We start from the raw sequence: 26,799 nt of genomic DNA, 5'->3' as shown, positions 1-26,799 counted from the left end.
TAGGCGCCAGCTTCTCTTGTAAGCATTCGAACAAAAGGAACAGTCAGCTGCTAATAACCGACAACAGCGAAAATGGAAGACCAAAACAAATTGTAGGCCTTCATGGCTGTCGGCTTTGGCAGAAGGTATCACGATTCCCGGTAATCATATGTAAGGTAAAACAGTTTTTGCAACCTTGCCGAACGCTCGAACGCGTTTTGTCACATCACTTTACGTTGTCAAGGCATGAAAGTTTGCTGACATGCACTATAGACTGCAAAAACTGTAGGTTGAGTTCCAAATAACCCAGTGTGTATATACGCGCGCGCTGATTCTATACCAGGCATCTAACCAATGGGGAGGTTTAATGAGCAAAACGAGTCATGTCTTCGTTAAATTTATAGTAACACATATATGTTTGTTAAGACCTGGAGGGATATTTCGGAACATTTTGCACAGCCATATCTTCCTGATATTCGGATATGCGTTATAGGAAAACTGTACTCAAGAGGAGGAGGAGGAGTAAGAGGAGGAGGGGAAAACTTTGTTTAGCAATTAAATCGATCTGGTTAGTGGGCCGGGTCCTTAGTCCAGGACAAGAGAGTAAAAGTAATTTTCTTCAAATCATAGAACGCCATCCCGAGTAGAATAGGATTTGTTCTTCGCGCCTGGAAGGGTTGAAAAGCAATAAAGAGCTACTTGGAATTCTTCTTCGGTTTCTAGTCTTGTAATATATGCAGGTATACTATTAATTACGTTAGTTAGCGAGTATATCATGCCTTCAACACCGTAATCATGTCATTGTCTTCCGGTTGAGAGTCAGTTCGTTATGATAACGATATAATTACGATAGAAATTCTGAGCACAAAAGCCGCCTTCGAGTACTGTGGACCACGTTGTTTAGGGCGCGATCGCGGTGGCGTAGCACAAACCTTCTCACTGTATTTGCATGTGAACAAACAAAGCACGCTGCGGATATGCACCTTCTTTCACGCCGCCGTAATGAAAGCCAATTTATGAAGAAGGGAATGTATGCCATACAAAATGAAGGAAATATCCACACGACCTTTGTGAGGCTCCCAAACATCCCGAAACCTCCTAATAAGAAGTTGGTGCCGGCGCAGAAAAATTAATGCGTTGGGCAGAAAAAAAAGCAAGAAACATTAATCCGATACAAGACAACAACGAAAGAAACAGAAGAAAGCCGCTTTAGTTCCTGCTGTGCGATGAACGTGTAGAGGCCGCTGCTTGGTACGTAGTATTAGACTGATGAGTCTTCATAGGAGCATCTCAAAAATACTGCAGGGAAGTCTACGCATTTTGAATACTTATCGAGAAGCTCCAATCGCTGATCCTCGCGAATAAGCAAGAAAGGACGAGTTACAGACGATCTTCTGACCGATACTCTTAAGAAAGTTGTTCTCTATCTCTTCGTGTGTTGCAAACTTGTGGGGGATACAGCTTCAAATTATTCAGATGCGTCAGAAGCTGGCAAAATAACTGAGTCGCTAGAAATACGCTTTTTAACGCACTACAGCAACGAAGCGGGCGATTTCTGGCCCAGGCACTGTTGCCCCTGACAGGCGGAGTGTAGCAGACGACAGCGGCATAGAGAAAACAGCGGCGCGAATCCTTAAGCCGACGTCAGAGCCAGGGGGCGCCACTCAAAGATCTCACCGCCAATAGCGTCGTTCAAAACGCACCGTCGGCATGAGCCTTACGTGCACTGCTGCGCTTGCCGGTGCGCTTTCGCTGCGCGCGCTCGGGCCCTCGCAGGCGTCTCTGAATTGAGACTGTGGCTTTCTCGCGCTGCCCGACATAATGTACGGTCCTGTGCTTTATTTTCACTGTTGCGCTCACCGGTTTTCGTCTTTTTGCGCGCGTTCGACTTTTGTAATTGCCCCTGCCTCGCGTCGCCCGGCGCCCGCCATGCGAGCTGCGTGCACTGTTGAGTTTACCAGTTAGCTTTTGTTCACGCGTTCAGGTATTGTAATGACGACTTCCTGGTGTCTTGCGACCCGCACGGCGAACCTATGCGTTGCGTGCACTGTGCCGTACCCCTGTTTGATTTCGTTGCACGTGTTCAAGTATTGCAGGCGTGACGCATCGTTTAGTTGCGCTCACTGTTGCACCGGCGTGTTAGCTTTCGCTGCGCGCTTTCCGGTGTCGGAATCCGGTGTCGGAATCGCGACGAAAAAGCAACCACATTTTTAGAACACCTGCGAGGACTAGAACTCACGTGCAAAGAGAGACAGCCGCTGACCGCGGCAGTGCACTCTGTGTACGAGATGGCGATACGTTTCGGACAACGCGATGGTGCTGCGATCCCACTTGAGACACTTGCGAGGAAGATAACGCGCTCAGATAAAATAAAGGCTGCCTGGCGCAGCAGCACACGTGTCGCACAAGTCGACGGTACAACCATTTTCGCGAGAAGAAACCGCGATTACCCTTTAGAGATGCATGCTGGGAACAGTGCATGCAGTGAAGTGCAGTGCAGTGGGTTGCAAGAGTGGGATCAGAGCACTCGAAGCCAAAGTACACTTTCGGGTAGGAATGCATGCGCTCATCGCAGAAACCGGTGGTGCTTCGGACGACGCTGGAATTGTGTGATCTGCTTCGGTAAAATCTACGAGCCTTTCTCGCATAAAGTAATTTTATTATTAGAATGTAGCCCTTTGAGGAATTTAGCTGTTCATTTTCGGGTCCCAGAAGTTGTTGCTGGATGCTGCGCATGCGCAGTCGCTACCCGCATCTCTGGGGCGTTCTCCTGTTGGTAGTGTACTCTCCGCTAAAAATGCCTAATGCAAAGCACCTGGGGATCTTTAACACCCGCCGAAATCTAGACGAGCGGGTGTTTTTAGAGCGAAGATGTTTACCTAAACCCCTCAAAAGCACAACCGTGTCCGCAAGCTTGCAAAAAAAAAAAAAAAAAAGACAACGCGCCACACCGCACACATCATCATCTTCGTAGATGGCTGAACAGTGAGCTATTCCGCCTCTATTGGCGTACCTTTCTGCTTCACTTCACGTGATATGGGCAATCGTTCGTTTTATTCAGGATTTTCTTGGCATCATGCCCAACGTTACATTTCGAGGTTTAACAAGGTTAACACGTGCCTGTAACTTACGAGTCTTACGTTGCTTGCCGCTCCGTTGGGCTCCACGTTAGCGCTCCTTAGTGTTTAGCCGCCACGACACATACCCGCAGTGATGCATTGGCAACGCTTACCCCCGGGATATTTATTTTTCGTGCGAGAGCAAATGCAGAAACAGTGGCAAGGGCCCACATAGCATTACGTACCCCAGAGGGGTATTGCATAACACGGGAACATATCCACAGAGCAGCCCATACCTCCTCGGGTGTATTGGCCAACGCTAACCCCCGGGTTTTCTCATTTCGAGCGAGTCCCTTATGCAGTGTTACATATATCCACAGAACAAGACGTAACCGCAATCCTGAATTGCGCAACGCTTTCCCCACGATTCTCAGTTATGTCTGAGAATCGTGGGTCCAGAAAAGCACAACCTTACCACCATAACACGAAGCGCATGTATACGGTGGTATATTCACAAAACTATAGGGGACCGCGTCTCCTTGGGGCACGTTTGACAGCCGACACACACCTAAAGCAGGTGAAAAGCATCGTAAACGAAATATTAACACGCAAAAACTACCTAACACAGAGAAAACAACCCTAATTAAAAAAAAAACACTTATATTCGCTTATCGTAGCTAGTCCTTGCTCAGCTAATTACATGTACAAAAATATTCAAGAGAAATAATTGAAACCGGCATAAAAGAGACAAGCTGCATGGGCGGGCGTGTTTACCCCTCCCGTTGTCAAGCATTTTCAGGGATCATGAAGACAAAATACAAGTTTGGTTCATAAGAAACACTGCTTTCTCCCCATTACAATGATACCAATTTTAACGCGAACTTCGAACAAATAATGGAGGTATTAAAGAAAACCTGTGAAGCAGTGGCTACTCCCTAGCCACTTTCCGGTAACTTTTCTATGACGTCACAGAGTCTCGTTTGTGCGATTGGCGGCCGCCGAACTAGATAAACGCTAAGACGACTGGAGCATTGTAGTGTGGCCTCGGCCCTGTTTTACGCATCACTTGAATGCTAACGGGCAGTTAGCACTCCGAAAATTGTTTTTAGGGCTGGCCCTTATGACGTTACTCCTGCCCATAACATGACACTGTAGCGCAAAATTTGAACGTTTTTTAGTACTTCTTGCGTCTTTTCGGTTCTAAAACACCTTTTGCGGCTGGAATGTAGCTGAGTGAGGTTCTGAAGTTTAGTTGCTTCAAATTAAGCAAAGTTGAATTTTGTCTTCGTGGTCCATTTAAACAAGTGCACGAACGCAAATGATTTCGTAATTTTGTTTGCCGTAAGCTCTGAAAAAATGAGCTGTCTCTTGCCGAAGGTTGTTCTGGATTGGCTGCCGACAAGTTTCTTGAGGGTCTGTGAAGACGAATATTGGTATTGTGATGACAGTGAATAGCACTAGTGATGGCGGGAAGCTCAATGTCGGCTTCCGTCGTGCGGCCATCGATAGCAGCCTCAGTGACAATAATATTAGGATGTCTCTTAAGTACGATTGAAGGCTGCCGCAACGTACATACACCACTGCTGACGTCTACATGATTAATGGCTTAGATAGATGGTGCCACGCTTACATGTCTTAGAAAAAGGGCGTATTGGCGTCGCCGTTCAAGGTCACGGAAGGCTGGAAAGGGGGATTATCCGAAGCTGCTCTCTGGTGACCTCCATGTGATGAGGGCTGATGCCTGATGAAGTATATGAAGGTGTAGGTGCACTACAATTCCCTCCTCCATATTTTGACAAGACTGCTTATACTATTGCCCAGGAAACATGTCCTCTAGACGATGTATTTGTGCGAAGCTGGCATTACAGCAACTCGGTGTATAGCAATCAATTTTACTGTTCAATAACTTGGTGATTGATTGATTGATTGATTGACTGACTGATTGATTGATTGATTGATTGATTGATTGATTGATTGATTGATTGATTGATTGATTGATTGATTGATTGATTGATTGAGCACTATGGCAGCACTTTGCAGGGGTGTGATGACGTGTCTCCTCTCACCAAATTATTTAATGTATCTATGCAGTTTTAGCGTTGCTATTAGTGGCAGGCGCGAATTATATTTTGTCCGTTACAGAGGGTAGTTGCCCTTAAGCATTCCCCCTCCCCTTTCTCTTATCTACCATACATTCGAATCTTCTTTTAGTCCCCTCGCCAGCGTTGTATTCACTGCCTCTCCGCCACCTTTAAACCTTAGAGCTTTGAGAAGGCGAATATTCCCATCATATGGATTTGGATGGATACATTCCCATTGCAACACAATATGCCGATCCGCTTCTGTCTCATTTCCGCAGACTACGCAAGCCCGGTCGTTTTATGTATATTCCCCCAAAATTAAATTAAAGCTCTTTGTTCTCAAGCAACCGGCTCTAGGCTAAAAAACCAAAGTACCGCCCTTGAAATTATCAGAGATTTTCCTTTCTGATATCCCATTTCTCTAACCAATACATTTCTTACGGCACTTTCTATTTCACTTTCCTCTGAGTTTATTTGTATCTGTCTGCCTCGCTCCTTTTTGGTTACTTCTGACGGCCCTTGACTCGGGCTTGACAAAGTTGGCTCTCCCGCACTTCTTTAATGTACTACAGTGAAACCTTTCTTAAAAATACAATGTGTGGAATAAAACGGCGTCGGAAAAACGAGATAAAAGGGGAACAAAAGCAAAAGAATAAGAACCATAAAGTACTCTGTTAAGAGAGTAACTTTGCCACGTAAAAAAGCTAAGAAGGACTCTGCGTAGGTGCGGCTGATACGGCCACACTGCCTAGCACTGTCGGAAATTCCCCCATAGCATTTTTTAGGGGCGAATATCCTAAAGCCATGGGTCTGTACATCCCTTGTGTCTCGTGGTACGTGACCGCCGCATGCTTTCGGAGATGTCGCAAAGTGGGCCGCGTTGCACGCGCAAGAACCGGCTGCAACCGGCAGCGCAAACTCGGCACCGGGAGTGCGAGCTTGTCTGTGTTCGCCAACGGAGGCGCGAGCGCACGTGCACTGCGAGGGGGAGATCACGCAAGAGATCACGCCACGAACGCAGGCAGTCGTTCTCGGAGATCGAACGAGACGCAAGGACCTTTGCTCGTTTCCTCTCGTCTTGTTCGGGCACAAGTTCGCCCTAAATAAAAGTTCTTTCTTTACCGTTGTGTCCCATCCTACGTGACAAATTGTGGTGGAGGTGCGGGGTAGTCCTCGATGGCGCGGGGTCTTTCACCAGGTCTGGGCCTGAGAGCATTGACTCCGAAAATAAAAGTTGATTTGTACAATGTACGGTCTTACGTCTTTCTTAATGATGTAATGGGCGAACTTTCACGGGAGAGTTACGGTTACCGATGATCTCCCCCTCTCGAGCTTCGCCTCACTTATTATCATTCATTCCGTGGATATGGCGTGATTTTTTTAATATTTACGCAAGAATACAGTATATATATATATATATATATATATATATATATATATATATATATATATATATACATATATATACAGAAAGAAATGCCGGCAGTCTACAACGCCAAAGAAGGCATACGGGAACAGTTAGACGATTTATTACCGTTAGTGACGTTACATTATTTTTTATTTTATTATTAATTACGTGAGAAAGAAAGAAAGAAAAACACGCGCCCAGAGTGGGGACCGAACCCACGCCTTTCGATTAGATCTCGAATGCCTTACCAATTCGGCTATCTGGGCGACTGTGTTCTCCTTCGCTTTCTGGGGTATTTATATTTACTACAACTGTATCTGACGCTTGAGGGTGGTAGCCAGCGCCACTCAGACTACACGGGGAGAAGGGGACCTTCTTTTTAACCCCCGGGGCGTGACGCGAAGGTCTACAGCCTGTCATAAGCGGGTAACTGGCGGGAAACCCTCTTATGCTACCTTGGCATCAAGGCTGCCAGAACCGAGGCCCTCGTTAAGCTTTCGCAAGATAATATGGTTTGGAAATGAGGGGCTCGTTAGGAAATACAGAAAGAAATGCCGGCAGTCTACAACGCCAAAGACGGCATACGGGAACAGTTAGACGATTTATTACCGTTAGTGACGTTACATTATTTTTTATTTGATTATTAATTACGTGAGAAAGAAAGAAAGAAAAACACGCGCCCAGAGTGGGGACCGAACCCACGCCTTTCGATTAGATCTCGAATGCCTTACCAATTCGGCTATCTGGGCGACTGTGTTCTCCTTCGCTTTCTGGGGTATTTATATTTACTACAACTGTATCTGACGCTTGAGGGTGGTAGCCAGCGCCACTCAGACTACACGGGGAGAAGGGGACCTTCTTTTCTAATCGAAAGGCGTGGGTTCGGTCCCCACTCTGGGCGCGTGTTTTTCTTTCTTTCTTTCTCACGTAATGATTAATAAAATAAAAAATAATGTAATGTCACTAACGGTAATAAATCGTCTAACTGTTCCCGTATGCCTTCTTTGGCGTTGTAGACTGCCGGCATTTCTTTCTGTATTTCCTAACGAGCCCCTCATTTCCAAACCATATTATCTTGCGAAAGCTTAACGAGGGCCTCGGTTCTGGCAGCCTTGATGCCAAGGTAGCATAAGAGGGTTTCCCGCCAGTTACCCGCTTATGACAGGCTGTAGACCTTCGCGTCACGCCCCGGGGGTTAAAAAGAAGGTCCCCTTCTCCCTGTGTAGTCTGAGTGGCGCTGGCTACCACCCTCAAGCGTCAGATACAGTTGTAGTAAATATAAATACCCCAGAAAGCGAAGGAGAACACAGTCGCCCAGATAGCCGAATTGGTAAGGCATTCGAGATCTAATCGAAAGGCGTGGGTTCGGTCCCCACTCTGGGCGCGTGTTTTTCTTTCTTTCTTTCTCACGTAATTAATAATAAAATAAAAAATATTGTAACGTCACTAACGGTAATAAATCGTCTAACTGTTCCCGTATGCCTTCTTTGGCGTTGTAGACTGCCGGCATTTCTTTCTGTATTTCCTAACGAGCCCCTCATTTCCAAACCATATATATATATATATATATATATATATATATATATATATATATATATATATATATATATGTGTGTGTGTGTGTGTGTGTGTGGACCAAAATTCAGCCAAAATGCGATAATGTACGCTGTCTTTAGGTTGGTTGGAAACTAAGATAAAAATTATGCAAACACTAATAAACTATTACACAAAGGATAAACTACTGACCACACAAACAGTGAGCGCGAAAATGAGAAAAAGTACGAGAGCGCAAAATACGGGTTCAATTCGTGGAACGACGCTATATATTTTTGCGATTGCGCATTGACTTGTTAATGGATCATTTGGTTGGCTTGCCGATTAATCCTGCTAAAGTTTTTAATTTAGGTGCCCAGCCCTATGAAAATCACTGTTCAGTTCCCGACCATTATCTCGGCTTCTGAAACCCGATCATGTGACCACGTTTGTACTTGCGGTCGCTCAAGCGCATGGTGTGCACCGTCGCATTGACGTGTCACCCGTAGAACTGTTGACAGAGAGCATGACCGAGGGAAATTTCATTTTTACGGCGGAAAGAGAGGTACTGCGGCGCAGTGTAGAAATTGTCCCTGCGTATAGGTATATACGTACAGGGCGAGGTCCCACCGACCGGCAACTTTTTCCTGTTCGCTGTACTTTCCGTGGACGTGTTGCTGCCAAGGCCAAAAAAATAGCTGCTGACACTTTATGATACGAGCGTCTGCGAGCGTCGCGTACCTTGGAAAAACCACCCTCGCGGACACAATTCGCTGTGAAGTCCCAGGACAAGCATTTCGCTGCGCGAGTCCTGTTCACGTAGCAGCGGATTTTCCGTTACATGTCCCGCGTAGACCGACTCCGGCGCAGCGCCGCAACTGAAGGGCTGCCACAAAGTCAAGTTCGTCACCTCAACCTTCCTAAATAAATCCTGTCAAAGGTACCTATCGGTGACATGCGTGGTTATCGCATACTTGTTGTAACGGAAGAAGCATGACGGGACAATGGCTAACTTTATTTATTTATTCATTTATTTATTTTATTTATTTATTGCTTGTGGAGAAAGTAACGGTCCGACGCTGCAAAAGCAATGAGGCGCTAGCGGAGGGCTCCGGATCAATTTTTACGATCTGGGGATTTTTAACGTGCGCCGAAATCTCAACAACACGGGCGTTTTCGCTTTTCGCCACCGTCAGAAAAGCGGCCGCCGCGGCCGGGAATCGAAACCAAGCGCTAATCTCCTCTGTCCCGTCCTGCTTCTCCTGTGTCGTCGTGTTTCTCGCGCTCCAAGCTTCAGAACAAGTATGCAGCAATTGTTCAACAACGTGTTTTACTGTGGTTATCGCAGTTAAGCCATTAAGCCAGGAATGTTTTCAATGTGATGTAAGAAATGTCGCACAAAACTACTCAAATCGAGAAGAAAAAAATAAAGAAATAAAGACGCAACGACGACCAAAAGTTGTCATGTCACCCATGCTGCCAAACCAATTCTGTGATGCATAACGCAAAATGTAAAATGAATGTTCGCGTCAACATGTTTTGCGTCCCAGGTCCGCAAAAAGCACATGCTAGCAAAAGATCACTTGATTTGAGCCTCTATAGACATCGCACTGTCCGGGCTAAGTACTATCATTTCGGGATTTGTGCACGAGCGCGCCTCACGGGCAGAATAAGTTAATTGCCACACGTATGCGATGTTTTGTCCGTTTCGTGCGCCATATGGCAACTTCAACATGCATTTTTACATAGCCGCAAGTTTGCCCACACCGAACAGGCAACGGCTGTCAACGCGGAACAGGCATTCAAGGCTGCGCGCCCCAACTATAACGGACCGCTGGCCACGCCGAACACGGCAGCATTTTCATCAGACTTCAAAACATGAGAAGGCAGTCGAGGAAAGACATACAACTTGCACACCCACGCAGGGTTATTTTGTTTTACAATGCTTCATATTCATAAAATGGTGCTACCACCGCCAGACATTAATCGGTAACCACAAGGTGCGACTTTCGTGACCGACGCGACGAGCGTAACTCGATAAAGTGCAGCAAGGTAACTGGGCTAGTTGGTATACATTCATTATGATAAAACAGTGCAAACTAAACGGGACGAGATAGAAGTACACAACACGGGCGCTACGAACGCTACCGCTCGTATCGTGTACTTCTCTCTCGTCCAGTTTAGTTTGCGCTGTTTTATCATAATGAAGTAACTCGATAGTTTACAGTGGACTAGTAGTTTGGGTGACAGCGACCGGCTGTCGCCCACACTACGTAATACACTGCCGCCAAGCCCGCCCGTAGCTGCCGCTCGCTTCTGGCGGGCCGGAAGCAGCCCACAAGCGAGCGCCAGCGACTATTGAATGCGCCGAGAATGCCATGTGTCCTGAGTGTGTTGCACTCATCCAGTTGGACCACTAAAACCTAGTGTTAATTTATCTGGAGCAACCAACTAGTATCGTGAATGTCAAGGTAGGTAGGTGGCGGCTTATATATCTTAATTAGGCTGATATATTAGCAAATATTTTAATTAGACTTAATTACCTTTATTTATCCATCGGTATACTTTTACTTCTCTTGCGTTAGACTTGGTTTGTTTTAGTCTTACTTAGCCGTAAGTCGCCTTAGTTATTATTCGGTGTCAAGTAAACCAACCACTGGTAGTCATTCAGGCCCTTAGCAGTCTTTAGTCACAGGTAGATCTCGTAATAATTGGTAGCTTTAAATTACCTTAATTGACATAATTAGTCTTAATGACCTTTAAGTACTCACTGTGTAGTCATAAGTAATCGTATCATAAGTCTCAGCGGTCCTGCGCGGTCATAAGGCATTGTCAATAATAATTACATAATACCACTATAGCACATAGTAGATATTAGAGAGTTATAGCAGAGGTGAGAACCGGTCCCGGTATGGTACCGTGTAGGGTACCTGCGCTACTGCACGTGCGCAGAGGCGTAGAAACTGTTTGTGCGCATGCGCAGGTGTACCGGCCACCGTGCCGGGACCAGTTATAACTCTCGTTTTAGCTTACCGTGCGTACCGTGTACCAGGACCCGACTGCGTATGCGCGCGCGGGCACGGCGAGACGGGGCGACACGTGAGCGGAACTAAGCACTTGGCCAGTAGGGTCCCGGTACACACGAGAGTTATAGCAAAGTGGAGAACCATTCCCGGCATGGTACCCAATAAACCTGCTCATGCGCACAAGATTTTTCGTCTCTGCGCACGCGCAGTAGCGCAGGTCCCCTACCGGATACAGTACCGTTACTGGTTCTCCGCTCTGCTATAACTCTAATACCACGTGTTTCGTTGCGGACGGTCGCTAGTTGTTCATTCACGTTCTGGTTGTTCATGTCTAGCTGCTCATTTACTGGGTCACTACAAGTACGCTCAAGAAAACTTCACCACTGGGCAACTTTTCGTGTATTTTTATTTCCTCTTGGAAAGGACGTACAGACGGGTAAAAGTGATGCAACCGGACAGACAATCAATTGCGCACAAAACAAGGATGTCCCCAAACCAGGGCGCTTCACCCGCGCTTTTTGTTTCTTGTGTTCTGTGATGGCGGCCGATGCAGCTCTTAAAATGAACTTTACAATCGTTCAAAATCCATATATTGTGTTTTATACTTGAGTTAACTTCGGGGACCATGCGTATAGCGCAGTTGGCTTCTGCTCCCATCCATGGCATAGCCTGGCGTTGGCGAGTCCTATTACTAATGCACTTACGACTGCTCTCTCGAAATCAAGGAAAAACAGGCACTGCTAGCGTATCATTACAGCAGTAGGCGCCCTCTGCGTTGGAGTAATTTAACGTGTTGAAATTAACTGCTCTTTTTTTTTTCAAATCCGCGCGTCAAGTAACTAAAGCGCTGATTCATTTTAATTAGTTTGGGGTACGCTGAGTTGAGGCGCCATAAAAAACGCTCCGATGAATCAATACTGATGTTTGTTCTCCAGTATTTGCACGACTGTCCCCCTCGGAATGAACAACGGTCGCCTCAGACTTGTTCGAAATTCTCTTCCTGCGAGAATACGGAGTATATAAAGGCTCCGCGAGCCAGCTGGTGCGCAACGTGCTAGTGGAATGAATTGTACGCTGCACGAGTATAACACGCGCCCTTTCAGCTGCTCGGGTCGGCCAGGCATATCACAGCTTTCCAGTAAGGCACCCTGTGGAGGAGGCAGCGGAGTCCGCCCAAGTCACGACGGCAGGGCGCTGCTGTTGGGCGAATTCGTCACGTCATCCAGGTTAACGGTGACGAAGCTCGCGCTGTGAACGCTGGCTGTCTCGGCGCCCTCCGACGAGCTGAGTGATGACGAGCTGAGCGAAGAAGGCTTAGCCGATGAGGACGGGGGGCTGGGCCGGCGTGTGCCGCCCGCGCCGCCGGAGTCGAGCGAGGAGCGGCGCGGCCGCAGCACGACGGGGCCCAGGTCTGGGGCGCTGTCGGCGTTGTCCACGCCCGCCGGTGGCTCCCAGGATAGCCGCGACGCGGTGTCTTCCCCGCTCTTCGGGTCTCCCGCAGGCCCCGTGCTGGCGCCGTGGGAAAACAGCCGGCCCAGCGGCGCCTCAGCCATGAAGAGCGCCAGCTGGGCGCAGTAGGTGGCTAGCGCAGCAACGCCCATCACCTGCAGGCGCGCGTTTCATCAGTAGACGGAAAATGTTCGCGCATGATGGAGCTCGTGCTGTTGGAAAGCTAGCTGTAACACACCGCATGAACACTCGTATGTTCAATCATCCCGTTCGTCTAATCGGCTTTGCATCGCCCGTCCTTAGCGTTGCCAATTGCAGGCACGCGCAGTATAATTGACGCACGCACCAGACCACTTCAACAATATGCGCTATTGCGGACGCTGCAACAGCCACTGGTGTTTTCTCCGCTTAGTTTGCTTAAACTCGATCGGCTGCTGGAAAAAATCAGTGCCTGTCCACTTTGTCAAGAAGCTTGACCAGCAAAGCTTGGCGCTGTGCACGGAGTGCATTAAACAAAACACCTGTGTAATTTGCGATTGAGTATACTTTACAGCTACTTAGCTGAATGATACTTCGAATGACTACAGTTTTACTGTGGGAGACAAACATGGGGCTGTCCGTTTCGCTCCCGCGTCGTAGGCCGATTGGTGGCTGAGCACAAGCGGTAGGTAGGTTTGGTTTCAGTTTTTTTTTTTAGTATTTCACTTTTCGTACAAGCACAGCCAAAATATACATGCGGGTCAACGCGAGCCTGTGCGATATAGCCAGTGGCTCTATCTGGGATACTTGGCCTAAAGACAAGACGGCCGTAGACTTTATTGGTCCATTGCGCGTGTATTTTCTACACAGCTGTTCCCAAGCGGGAGTACCTGCCATGAAAGCTTCGCTAGGGGTGACATAGAGGGGTGGGGCTTAATAGCCGACTTTGCCTGGGCGCCGTCATCCAAGATGGCGCCAAAAAGACGCTTTCTTATTGAATAAGCTTCCAATCTTGGTGGCAGAAGTGAAAGCCAGTAAACACAGACACTCATCAAAATGGCAACGATCGAGTAAAAGTGAATATAGCGCAGCGGCTTGGTCCGCGGTCTTCGTGACGCGCTCTTGAGCGACACGAAAAAGTTGACGGGAAAGAGGTGAGATAGATGTGAGCGGTAGTTATGTATTTCTCAACAAACGGGGCTTCGTTGACTTTCTAGCTGAAGCCGAGAAAAGTACGGAGGGTGTTTTTTCAATTAAAATAAAGACTTACTCAGCCTTTAGCACCCATTTAAAGAAAATCTCGCGTGAGATAGAAGCACAGATCACCGGTTGGTGTAGCATCACGTGCCATTAGGTAAAGGCAATCGAAGCACGACTGCCATCGGTCGACACTGCCGCGTTATTGAAAATTTCGGAATTTGTATGCCTTGCCGAACAATAAATTATTGTTGTGAACACGTCCTTACCACACCGAGTGTATAAGTTTTTGAGCAACGCCTTACAGTGTTCAGGTAGCATTAGTTTGGGGGCTTATACCAGATCTATATACAGTAATACCTCGTTATAACGAAGTCAGCGGGACGGCGAAAATTTTCGTTATAAGCGGCATTTCGATATAAGCGACCACTCGAGAAAAGCTAAAGTAGTTGAGATTCAATTGCGCCACAAGTACGAAGAATAAAAACACAATGTATTCACTGAAGCAAAACTTTACTCAGGTGCAAAAAAGGCAGTGAGCTTTGCTGTTTCATGTTTTTGCCGGGTGCGAGCAACCCCTGCTCCAATTGGCCCAAGCAGTGACTGGCATCCGAACGCCTCGCAGCCTGCTAAGCGCATGAGGAGGGCAAGGCAGTGGCCAGTTTTATAGGGGGCAGGTGCGGGAGTCACGGAACGCTACGAGAGTTTTGCGCTGGAAAGCGCCGCCAATGCCATGGCTGGAGTCAGAGGTTGTGTTTGTTGAGTTCAAAAAACGACTAACCGCTCATTGTGGGTACACAACGCAATCATGAAAACTGACCGGTTTTGCACTAGGGGCATTGAATGATCACTGGGCAATTTTTTCCCGAGGTGTGCAGCTATGAAGTCTGCAAAAGAAGATATTTTCCTCGCCCTGCTGTCGACGACACTGCTAATTCTGCGCATCGAGTGTCAGTGGTCGCGCACCATCGCTTCCACGGTATTAACCAATGTCTAGGAACAAAATTCAATCACCCTACCATGCTTTTGGACCGTTTTTCTGAAGTCGGATGGCGAATAGAGCGTGACCGGCTCGAGGAAATCGCCATGAAAGCACCAGCTTTTTAACCCACCATATTGACCATCTGCCTCGCCGCTGGGTCGCCGCCGCTCGGCGCCGCCTCCGCTCGCCACTTCGCTCTAAGCGGGTCCAGCTGTTCGTGCGCTTCGAGTAATGCGGTCTAAAATGCATGCGTTTGGGTTGGGACCAGAATAAATTTTGAATAAAGCGGTATTTCAAGTAAAGCGAGTTCGTTATAACGAGGGATTACTGTAATTTCGGGTATGTCCCGCTCCCGCTGCAACATCGTCGCTTTCTCCCGGTTCGTCTAAGCGCGAGCAGGAATTCACTGCCTGCTACCGATACCGGTCACAAACCACGTTATCTTTCATTCCACTTTTTACGCTCGATAACGTTCGATTATTTGGGTATATACTTACAGCAGCACACTGGAAGCCTAGACGGTTTCCATGGTGGGCGATAATGAAGGCATCAGCAAAAAAGTACAACGCAATCGTTGTAGTCAGGTACAGGCATTCCTGCGTGAAGGGAACAGGCCAAAAAAATGGAATTTTGGTTTGCACACATGGGCACATTCGATTACTCATACACACAGAGAACCACGCCACCTCCTACCGAAAACAATTTCGTGCTTTAGAGCTTTTTTTTTTTTTTGCCTGGTGCTGCTGAGTAGAGTGACAGGGCCCATGGCATTGAGTATCAAGCTCAGCCTGAGTTTTTAGCCTGAGTATAATGGCGCGTCCTCCTACCGCTCAGCAGCGACCAGGAAAAGTGTAAAGAAAGCATTCTTGTGAAACACCATAACCGGATACCGACTTATTTGACAGGTGGCAATTAAGGGGGAGGCGCATCCAGGCTAACACGTGCGTCTTTGTTTTCACCATTTTAAACCATCCTCCACATTTTCGGAGGGTTGTAGAAGCTGCCCTCCCGTTACATACCTCGACCAGGCTTAGCCCATTGCAAACATCCGTGTTTAGCACCTGCACCTCATGTACAACCCTACCGCCACGATAAGCCAATTTGGGTGCAGCGAGTTCATAAATAACATGTAACGTCACTTTTCGTGCCTTCTGTCATCTGCGGCCCACTGATTCGCACTGTGGAAACAAAGGCTGGACATTGTGGAAAACACTAGCAACCTCTCAAAAATTTAGCATCTCGGAAGCACGGACCCATCGTCATGTAAGTGCTTCTTGATAGTATCAACCTGCCAAGTGAACGGGAGATACGCCCAAAAAGCGCGCTCTAGTATAAGCGTCGCCTGCTACGCTGTTATCTTCGACACGCACCCTGCTACAGTACCTGCATATGAATAGTGACGACAATGTTCAGTTCATCAGAAATGGTATGATTCGCCTCGGGAAGATGACAAGATGCCTCCGTGGCATTATAGACGTAACCTTGCTTGGAACCTATTTTAAATCGATACTACCGCCGCAGTTTCGGTAAGCCTGGAACTGCATGCGGCTGCGTCGCTATGTGGCGTCAAGAAGGCCGGCGGCAATGTATGGAGGGAAATAAGTGACGTTGAAACTTCCAGCACGTCAAACTCAAAAAATGTTCTTTCTTTTACCTCTTGGTGATATTACATTAGTCCGGAACGAAACACACAAGCCAGTGCATAGCAAAAATAATAACACAAAGTAATAAACATTGTGCCGGGTTTCTGGTGGCTTTTTCCCACTTTCGTCCCTTAACGTTCACCTCAGGGCAGTTTCAGCCCCGCTGTTTGCGGCCGCACTGAGAGAGGAGAACCTTGAGCTGAGAGAGGAGGAAGAGGGCTATATAAATGACCGCGACAATTTCTGTTGGGTACTTTTGAAACCTCTATCATGGCTGGCGTCTCACGCTCCTGGGATCTTATCAGCCGAAGCTGAAACTGATGACATGGATGTCGCTGTAATTCACCGTCAGCAGTACGTTGGCTACTATTCGTTCTTGTGTTATAGTTTATGAGAGGAAAACAAACCGGAAAACACAAATTTTCTTATCACTTGCGCCTGAATCTCATGTAAAAAGCCAACAAAGTGATATAGAATGCGATTTCCGCGGCTTAATTGTGCGGAACGGGAAAATCATGGAAGTATGTGAAGAAAAAAATGCGCAAGCTGTGTGCAGCACTAAAGAGAACGGCGTAGCTGACGCCAAGAATAGGGGCTCTTTGTTGGATCGCGTACTCTGGCCTGTTTCCCCGCCTTACGTCGTGATAAGGCGCTTGCATATATGGATGGACCGACGCATCCAAGGTGGCATTAAATGTGTGGGAACCGCACCTTATAGCACGTGGAGCTTATTGTGCCGCTGATACTCCGTTTCACACATAACGTGCAACGCAGTGGAAGCTACAGAAGTAGTCCGCGGCGAGAAACGAACATATTGTATCACTCCGCCTCACGTCGTGGCTCCGTGGAATACGATGCGTGCACCAGGGGGATAAGACACGTTCGTAGGACAAAGGCTCAAAACGCAGCCCAAGATATTTAAGTAATTATTCAAAAACAATTATGAGAGTAAGAAAATAATATAAGCGCAGTCAAGCTAATACTGCCTACATGGCTGAAGAGAAAGACAGAAAGACAGCAGGGGCGAAACCGGACGCATCGTCTGCTCAAAGTTCAGGCACGCGTGTCTCTGCACTCAGCTAGGACACGTGGCGCCATCTACGAGTTCTCCCTGTAGCAAAACTGAAAGCAAAATACTACCGAATATTGCAGCAGTGAACGTATGTAAACTTAATCTGCTGAGATTACACTTACTAAATTCTGATTATAACAAATGAGTGCACAGTATTTGCAATTTTATTGCTTTGAGCAGCCTTGCGCCCTGTTTTTCTCGTCTCAGGAAGCACCCTGTTACGCTCTCCAGCCTTGGCAGCGTTGCACGCTATGTATGAAACTGAGTAAAGAAGATAACATCTTATCATTCCACAGGGGGTTGCCTCGTACATGATAACCCGATCTCTGTCTCCGCTCATCCTTCTGCTGCCTGCGAGTGCACTGAGCTTTCCATAGGCACGGCCACTCGACATGAAGTCGAAGGGTCGCGGTACAGGCAAACAACAACGACGCGTTCCGCCATTGCTGTTGTCATGAGTACTGCAAAGGGAATTTTTATTTTTCAGTGTAACTAGTGGTACGTGACGTATACAAAGACAAGGCCCCTTGTGTTGCAGCAGAATGCCAAGCCTTCAATGTTTTCCAGCCTCTGCAGGTAGGTCACCGCTGATTGTGGATGAGGTACTACGTTAAATACGCGGTGATAAAAAGATCAAAATGATGCCTTTACGCTGTAATATGACTGACTCAGGCCCGGCATTCTTTTCATTTGGTTAGGCATTCAGCCCCGCGCAGCGAGACTGAGCTATAGTTTATCAATTATGTTGGAAGGAACAGATGCCGCCACTACTTCCTTTTATTGCCTCTTTGGCGGTGTCGGTTGCCGGTGCAAAGGCAATCCCGTGCCGCTAGCGAAACTGGAAGCAAGATGACGCACGACGGTTCGAATGGCGGATCAGGCAGGCTGGCTTCAGAGCACGTACGGCATCGATGAAATTTCCTCCGTACCCGGTCTCCTGCACTCCGTACGCCTAGTTTGGATTTACTGTAGCAAAAAGCTCAAGATTTTATCGCGCCGGAGGTTTCATGTGTTGGTATTTTTATTTGTTGCAAAGTGATATGAAGCCTCTTGACTAGTAGCTCCAAGCATCGATTGCAATGACACCCTAGCCGCAATCATTAAAACGTTAGTAAACGAGTTTTATACAGGGTGTTTCAGCGAACACTTTCAAAAATTCTTAAAAATAGGCTCTTCGAGAAAAAAAGAAACCTCTTCACAAGGAGATTGCTAGCTGCGGCGGACGCCAGGCAGTAGAAGGGCGTGCACATTGGTTAGGTGGGTAATTAAACTCTACTAGTGAACTTCTTAATTAGCGGAGTTTGATGGTTATTGTCAATGGTGATTTTGTAGCCCCGGAGAAGACGATTTCATAGAAGTTTTAAAACAATGAAAAAGTCGGCGTTTAAAGCCCTGCAGCACGAGGAAACCTTCCGTTGTTTTTCGCTCAAAAACGAAACTCGGCGCTCGAGGAGCGCTGGAAGTCTTGAGCGAACGCAGCGTCCGCTGGTGACGTGTTTCAATGAATATGGCGGGCAATTCGAAATGTAAGTGCAATTTTCCCTAGCTAGGAAGCCTCGACGCGTGGCATAGGCAGCAGTGCATCCAGCGGTATCTTTTGATACTCACTGGGCGGAAGGCAGAGGCTAGTCATCGCCAACTACGTAGCTGCCGATTTTGAAATGCTGTTAGGAGACAACCTGCATGCGCTCCGCCAGTGAACTTACCTCCGCAACAAGCCTTTAATTTCCATTTACAATACACTACCTTTGTTCAAAGAATAAAGGCACGCTTTTGTGACAGTGTGGAGGGTTTGTTTTGCGGCGCCGGTATAGTGGAATGCCGCACTCGAGTTATTTTTACGTGGTATAGGCTTGACAGCTAAAATCGTAGCTGACAACTTGTTGGAACAGTAGCGCGACGTTGTTTTGTACCAGCTCCCTTTCCATTTGTTGTAAGAATTAAGTGCTGGCATAGGATTAGGAAATCTTGACTTCATACAATGTTTAGCTTTTTTGAGTCATGTAACAAGTATCAATGAACAAAAATGGCTTATTTCAATGTTTCATTTGGTAGTAGGCCTATTTCGGCACTCCACAAAAGTAATATTTTGGACGGCAACACAGAATATTTTACATGATGTGCTCGAATTGTTTTCCGTCCATTGCAATGCACCGACGAAGGCGCTCTTTCATGGAGTTCATAGTGTATAAAAGCATCTGTCTGGGAATGTTGTCGAGGGAGATCCTCACACGTTGCTTCACATCGTCTAGGTTGGCCGGCTCAATCTTGAAAACCTCATTTTTAACATATCCCTAGACGAAGAAGTCCAAGGGTGACAAATCGGTTGACCTAGGCGGCCATTGTGTGATTCCACCACGCCGAATCCACTGGTTTGGAAAGGACTCGTCGATGAATTTTCGAGCCAGTGAAGAAAAATGCGGTGGGGCTTCGTCATGCTGGAACCCCATTTTTTTTTCAGGCAGCCAGTGGCGACTCTGAGGCGAACTCGGAGACGACGGCCTTAAAGGCGCACTCTGTGTACTTCTTTCCGGTAAGGTTTCCGTCGATGAAGTAAGGACCAACAATACGGGCGTTATAAATGCCACACCGTACGTTTGCTGACCACCTTACCTGGTGCTTATGCTCACGAAGCCAGTGGGGGTTCTGATCACACCAATAATGTGCGTTGTGCAAATTGACATTCGAATTCCTACAAAATTGGGCCTCGTCAGTCTAAAGCACACCGTTGAGAAATTCCGGATCTTCGTCGCATTGCATAAGGCATCAGTTGCAAAAATCAAGCCGTTTTTGAAATTCGCTTGGTCTCAGCTCTTGGTGAAGACACACATGATATGGCTGATAGCTGTGTCTTGAAAGTGACCTCCAAACTGAAGCTGGGCTCGCTCCATACGCGCTGGTAATTTCCCTGACGCTTGCTTAAGGCCTGACAGTGACGTATGCCAGCACATCGATGTCAAAAACATCGGTTGCACTGACTGGCTGCTTCCTTTTCTAAGCATGGACTGATCCAGTGGTCCTAACCCGATTAAATATCGATACGAAAGTGGGGCAAGCTGGCACACGACGGCCAGGATGTTGGGCAACATACAGCATCGATGCCAGCGGCGGGTTCTTTTGCGCGCTCACATAAGCCAGTACAATGTTTCTCGTCAACGGAGTACTGGAGTTGAGCTGGCGCGGCCATTTTCACAATAATAACGCTGCGGCGTTGAAACCTTGATCCTCAAATGGACGAGGTGTCACCAGTGGTACGGTCTTGGCTATGTCGTACGCACACCGCGTAAAGAAGCATTTTAAAGGGAAAAGCTGCAAGAACTACGTATAACAGCATGCAGCCACAGCCGCGAAATCCTCGCCCAGCAAACAAACATTTCCTTCGTCTGATGCGCTTTCTAACACGCAGCGATTATAAACGAACAGCAGATAATCCTAACGAAAAAAAATGAACGGATGGTGACGTTACATCTTGCACGTCAGATGTGGTCGAGGCAATAAAAAAAAAAAGAAAAGTAAAACTGTCGCCAACGCCCACTATTGCTCCCGAAACGGGCGACTGTGTAGTGGGCGATGGCTAGCCTCTTTCTTGCGCCTGCCAACGAAAGAAAAGGTAGCGCTAGCCGTGGTATAAGTTCAGCGTTGATCATTGAAAAAATACAGGAGGCGATGGCGTTGACATCAGCTGATTCCCTAGCGTGGGGAATCACCAGAGCCTTCTTGAATTGGGCGACACAGTCACTGCAACACGTCATCAGCGGATGTTGCGTTTGCACTAGACTTCCGGCGCACCATGGGCACTGCGTTTCGTTTTCATGCGGGAAAAATACTTGATTTTTGCGGGCTGCAGGGCTCTACAGAGTGTCTTTTTCTTTGCTTTAAAAACTGATCGGTTATCGTCGTCTCCGTGGCTACAAACTCCCCATTGGCAATAACCGCCAAACTTCGCCAATTAAAGAGTTCATTAGACAATTTTAGTTAATTAATTATGATATTCGCATGTTTCTCATAACTGCTGAGGTCCGCCGAACCTGATAGCTTGTTTCTTAAGAGAATTCCTATTTTTCTTGAAAAGCCTACCTTCAGGAATTTTTGAAAGTGTTCACTGAAGCACCCTCTATAATTAATCAAGTAAGGAGCATGCTTCACGACTTGTGATGTGTGCCACCACAATTCCTCTGGTTCCATATTATATATAAATATATATATATATATAAATATATATATATATATATATATATATATATATATATATATATATATATATATATATATATATATATATATATATAAATATATATATATATATATATATATATATATATATATATATATATATATATATATATATATATATATATATATATATATATATATTTGTGTGTGTGCATGCACACGCACACGCACACGTACATGCACTTAATTGAGAACGCAAGATAACCCCTGCGTAATAACTCTGTTCTTCTGCCTAGCCGGATATGATCACTATACTCGGTGACAACTTAAGAACGGCACCGGAAGTTGCCGCTGTGCCTTATCACCGTAGCCGGATATTTCTCCACGCGGCGTAAGTAGGGCGTTACTGGGAATATTTTGAACATGGCGTGAGCCGTTCCCGTGATTTTTTGGACTTAATATGCTTATAAACGATTCCATTGACGACAAACAAACTGCGTGAGACAAGGCAGGCGATATCACGCATTCATAGCAAACCCCTTTCAAAACGCGCGCGCACTGACGTCACGGGTCCGGCGCTTCGGCGGAGTGATACACTACATGAGGTGGTGCCGTTCTTGAGTTGTAACGGAGTATAACATTCCGCTCAGAGTAGTCTGCCAACTCATCCACAGCCTGGGAAAATGCGCACAAACCCACTTCGCGTTCTTTTCTCTCGCAGTGACGATCTGTGCGAGGGTAGGCGTATGTGTTAATGAACCAAATTGTAAGATACCTGCTTCTTGGTTCTCTCTCAATGTAAATGAAAAGGCTGCTGAAGTTGCACGTTCATATTGGCTCATTACCTCAGTCGGTAGCCATTGGCTCTTACACCGTAACGAAGTATACATGCAGTTTTTTAGGCGGGCATACGGACGGGACTTGGATCGCTGCTGGCGTAAACGGGTTGCAGGAACGTGTTGATGAACTCGATAGTATTGTAGAGTATACAGTGTAATGGAGGGGATAGTTATTGCTGAAACGTGATGGCCGGCTCCGGCAGCCAGCTTATTGCGAACTAGCCCGTCAAACTACCACAGCACGTGGAAACATGCGGTTGATATAGGCTCTCAACTACAAGATGACGAAGAAGGAGCTGTTTTAGCAAGCAGTACCCCGTGGGCTACTCACCGCGAAGGGGTGGTACTTGGCAGGTATGGGCACCCGGCCGGAGACTCCGAGCATGCGAGCCGCAAAGATGGCGCCCGTGACGACGATGCTGGAGAAGCTGACGAAGGCGAAGAAGCGGTACGAGTGCACGTATCCGGGCGGCGCGCAGTTGAACATGCCTCGACACTCGGCCACCGACTCGATGCAGATGAAGGCTACTAGGCCCACCACCTGCGAACATTTGCGAGGTGAAGCGGGCAGAGCGAACGTCTGCCGAGAATCCCGGCACCGCTCACACATGAAATTTTTGCATTTGCGTGAAAACTGGCGCTTTCTACAGTCCTTGCAGTCCTTGCATGTGACTTCGGGTTCTATACTCAAACTGCTTCCTTGGGCCAGTAACATTTCGCAGTTTTTGCCCTTTCTTTTTCCAGATTTGAAGACAATAAAACTGGACGTGTTCTAAAGTTGTGCCGATAACCAGGCTCCCTTTGCAACTATTCACCCCCTTCACCTGTCTAATACCCGTGCTACACGGCCGTTTCAGCGGCCTTCCGAAGGCAGTTTAACCAACTCTCTATGGAGTACCCGATTTAAATACACAGGGCGCACTTGTAAGTGAGCGTTCAACTGTGAATCGAAAGTTTTCGTGTAGCAGAGGCATAACACTCATCTATCAGTACCTTTGAAATTCCTCCCCCAGAAGTACCCCAGCATTAACTAACATTTCAGGAAAATCTGGAACGAAAACAAAACGACGGAAATACAGCGCTGGACTTACAACTAATTTGAAATCTGGTTAGAAAGCCCAGCGCTATTCTGTCGTCATGTTCTGGCGGTTATGTACCACCTCAAACAAGCTTCATTTTGTCAGAAACAGCAATGGAAGATTGAATCTGCGTTTCCTGTAGGCTGAAAGAACTTTCAGCCACGCCACCTGAAAACGCAAGAACTTATAGGGCGATCTATTACGCAAAAAAGAGACAGTGCCATGCCGAAAATGAAAATAATGCGCCTATATACAGCGGAAAACACTGGTGGCTGCGGGTGCAAGAAGTCATTTCGTGAAAAGCATAGACCTATAAAGTCACTAAAAAATGTCGGGTCATCTCCACTAACGTGAAACCTGGGAAGGGCGAAGCATGCAGTGTATAAGTGTATTGACAGTCTCTTTCTTGCCACATGGCGCGCGCTGATTAGGCGCCGGAGAAGCGCCGGTAAGTGGAACAGTCGCGCGCTTGCTGAGGCGGTGGCGCCATCTCTTGCGTTGAACCGGATTTAAGCAATTTACATGCCCCATCTACCCCAGTGTTGGGTCGTGGCAGGAGTCAACGTGAGCGCAATGCAATGCCCGCGCCTCGACCTGGGAGCTCGTCCTCGGTGATCAACGAGGTCCCGGCGCCAGGTAAGTATGCCATTTCTTACTTCGACCGACCACCCTACCCGATCAGGCCTAGCGTCGAAAGGCGGTTGGTACTTGAGTGTAACTCAAATTATAACCCGTCTACAAACAGCTTCTGCTTGTGCTTGACGATTGCTGAAGCGTACAAGAAGCGTTCTACAAAACAAATCTTTAAATCATGTTTGTTTATTTTGAACTGCTTTTATCCATTATAGACTTTTCTTTTAGTACGCATTACTTTCTGGCGCGGCGCGCTGGAAAACGAGTGTCCCGACTACATGAGACGACGACGATGACAGGAGACGCCGATAGCCCGAGCCCCGAAGGGGCTCGGGCTATCGGCGTCTCCTGTCATCGCTCAGCAATTGTTTTTACAATTGCTGAGCGACTAAACGAGGACAGACGCCGGAGGCTAACAGGTCGAGAGAAGATTTAGTCGTTCAGTAATAGTTTTTTCAGAGATCGTGAACCAACTCTAGTCAGCCACAAAGTCTTATTACCATAAAATTAGTTCAGGTGAAACCGTCGTTTGTTCTCTTCACTGGAAAGTGACGTCCCCGAGAGCACCATACTTACGATTCTATGGCCAAATGATTCGACGAAGGCATTGTTTTTTGGTTATCACGTGTATATCTGACCTTGCGTGGAAGAGGGCCACAGACTCCCTAATTAGAATGTGTGGGCCAAGGCGGAGCCTTTAGAGTACCTGGCGCAGCACACATGAAGAAATTTTACAGTGCGTGCACGCTTCGGCAGCACTCGGCTCGCGTCACCAGGAAAGCATTGTACGGCTGACACCATGTCAGCATCAGGCATACATTACGAGCACGCCCATGGCCAAGGCTTGCGAGCAGCTTTCCCCACTCGCTCAACTAGCGTCCCCATACAAGGTCTAGGAGGATTCTCCGTCTTTTTTCATACGTGTACAAGCGTCGTACAGATTTATAGGCCAGCTCGTCCGCCTTAGAGAGACTAAGGCAGGCCTATACACTCATCGTTAGGAGTGGGCAAAACCACGCTCCCATTTTTGTCGCAGCTTTTAGAAGTCATGAGGACTTGATTTTGCATACACAAAAAGAGTTCCGCTATACGCCAGAACGTCATCATAAGGTACAAGGCAGCGGGTCCTCATGCTGCGCTTTTTGGCCTTGGAGCTCCTCCACGACGTTTATCAGAGCAACCTATACGCCTGTATACCGACAGGTCCATCAGTACATAAGACCTGCAAGCAGACGCGACCGCTTTTTCCAGCTCCGCTGGAAAAAGTGTGCATTCCGCCACAAGCAGTTCTCTACACGGATGCTGCAGCCCTTCCCATCCGGGGCGCCAGCTTCAATCAAAGAACTCTGGTTGCAGTCGTGGTCGATGGTAATGGAAACACCGCCACCGCTATGACTATCCTGCCACCGGCCTCAGTCCTAGAAGCCGAAGAAGTGGCAATCGCCTTGGCCATTGCCCAGGCACCAACGATGTCCCCCATCATCTACGTAGTCTCTGACTCGGCAGAAGCATGCAGAAACTTCACCTCCGAGGTCGTCTCAAAGAAAGCCCAGGAGATTCTGCTCGTCCCCTCATCAAGGCACCGCCACACAAGTACTACATTCCACCTGCTTTGGGCCCCGGCACACACAGACAACAGGGGCAATGAGCGAGCTCACGCGGCGGCCAAAGCTCTAACCCACCTGACCCACAAGCGTCGAGCCCCTCAAATTCGCCCTCCTCCGCCTTGTTCCGGAAACACCAATTTAAATCAAGATGAAGCCGTGGATTACATACCCGATAGCCTGATGTTCTTCGCCGAAATCATTAAGCATTTTCGGTCAATGTGGCTATGGCTACCAGATCCCCACCCCAACCTCACCAAGCCACAGCAGGCAATGCTAAGGCGACTACAGACAAACACTTTCATGTGTCCAGTCAGACTCCACCAGTTTTATCCGACGAAGTTCACCATCCATCTATGCAAGTTCTGCGGAGGCGACGGAACCGTGGAGCACGTGATCTGGCTTTGCTGTCACAGCCCGGGCCTCCCGGCCACCCCTCTTCCGGTTCCTCGGATCGGCACTCATCCTCCCTTGCTTTCAGAACAAGCACCCCAACAAGCCACCACTAACACCAGCATCCCCTTTCCATCCATCCGGTCATGCTCCTAGGCCTTGGAGGCTTATCCTGGACAGCCCTCCCTCGAGGACCAGCTCCTATTGGTCGGCAGAGCAGAGGCCGCGTCCATGGCACTCGGATACCCCTGAGCCGGAGTCCGGGCCTCCTCTTCCACCCCCACCCCCCCTTCTAAAGGCCAGTAAATTGTGTTCCACCACCGCTGACAGTTCATCGAGAAGCCCACTGGCACACTGGCTATAGCCGCGACCAGCTTTCGAAACAACGCTTAAGTGGATCTTCTCAGCTCATGCACAGACTGCACAGACTGCAATTGCAAGTTCACTTCCAGCGCCTTCCAGCCTCCACTTCCAGGCAGCATGGTTGTAACTGCGCACGAAAATGAAGTACCGGCAGTACAACTGTGCTTCCATCCCTGAATTTCTTTCGGCCGCAGCTGAAACTATGGTGAACACCAATTAGCCCAGCAATACGCCCCCTTGACGCAGCTTAGAAATTACGCCACCGATTTCTAATCGGGTTCATCATCCGATTTTCGGGGCATTTCGT

At 47.6% G+C, this 26,799-nt stretch overlaps 1 protein-coding gene across 4 annotated transcripts in view; it reads right to left on the bottom strand.

The window, feature by feature from the left end:
- Positions 1-11,475: 11,475 nt before the first annotated feature.
- The window catches only part of LOC144149948 (uncharacterized), a 48,699-nt gene continuing 33,375 nt past the window's right edge, over positions 11,476-26,799 (bottom strand). For all 4 annotated transcript variants that reach the window (XM_077681708.1, XM_077681722.1, XM_077681714.1 and 1 more), the window contains 3 exons: positions 22,752-22,961; positions 15,191-15,289; positions 11,476-12,690 (listed from right to left, as the gene is read on the bottom strand). In XM_077681708.1, coding sequence (XP_077537834.1) covers positions 12,265-12,690; positions 15,191-15,289; positions 22,752-22,961 — 735 coding nt within the window. In that variant the 3' untranslated portion in view covers positions 11,476-12,264. The remainder of the gene's footprint in view (positions 12,691-15,190; positions 15,290-22,751; positions 22,962-26,799) is intronic.

Source organism: Haemaphysalis longicornis, unplaced genomic scaffold (genome assembly GCF_048455015.1).
Source record: "Haemaphysalis longicornis isolate Haplotype H1 unplaced genomic scaffold, Haemaphysalis longicornis Haplotype H1 scaffold_1, whole genome shotgun sequence".
In the NCBI taxonomy this organism is placed as follows: domain Eukaryota; kingdom Metazoa; phylum Arthropoda; class Arachnida; order Ixodida; family Ixodidae; genus Haemaphysalis; species Haemaphysalis longicornis.
Note: the sequence above shows the minus strand (reverse complement) of the source record. Positions and strands in the feature narration are given on the sequence as shown.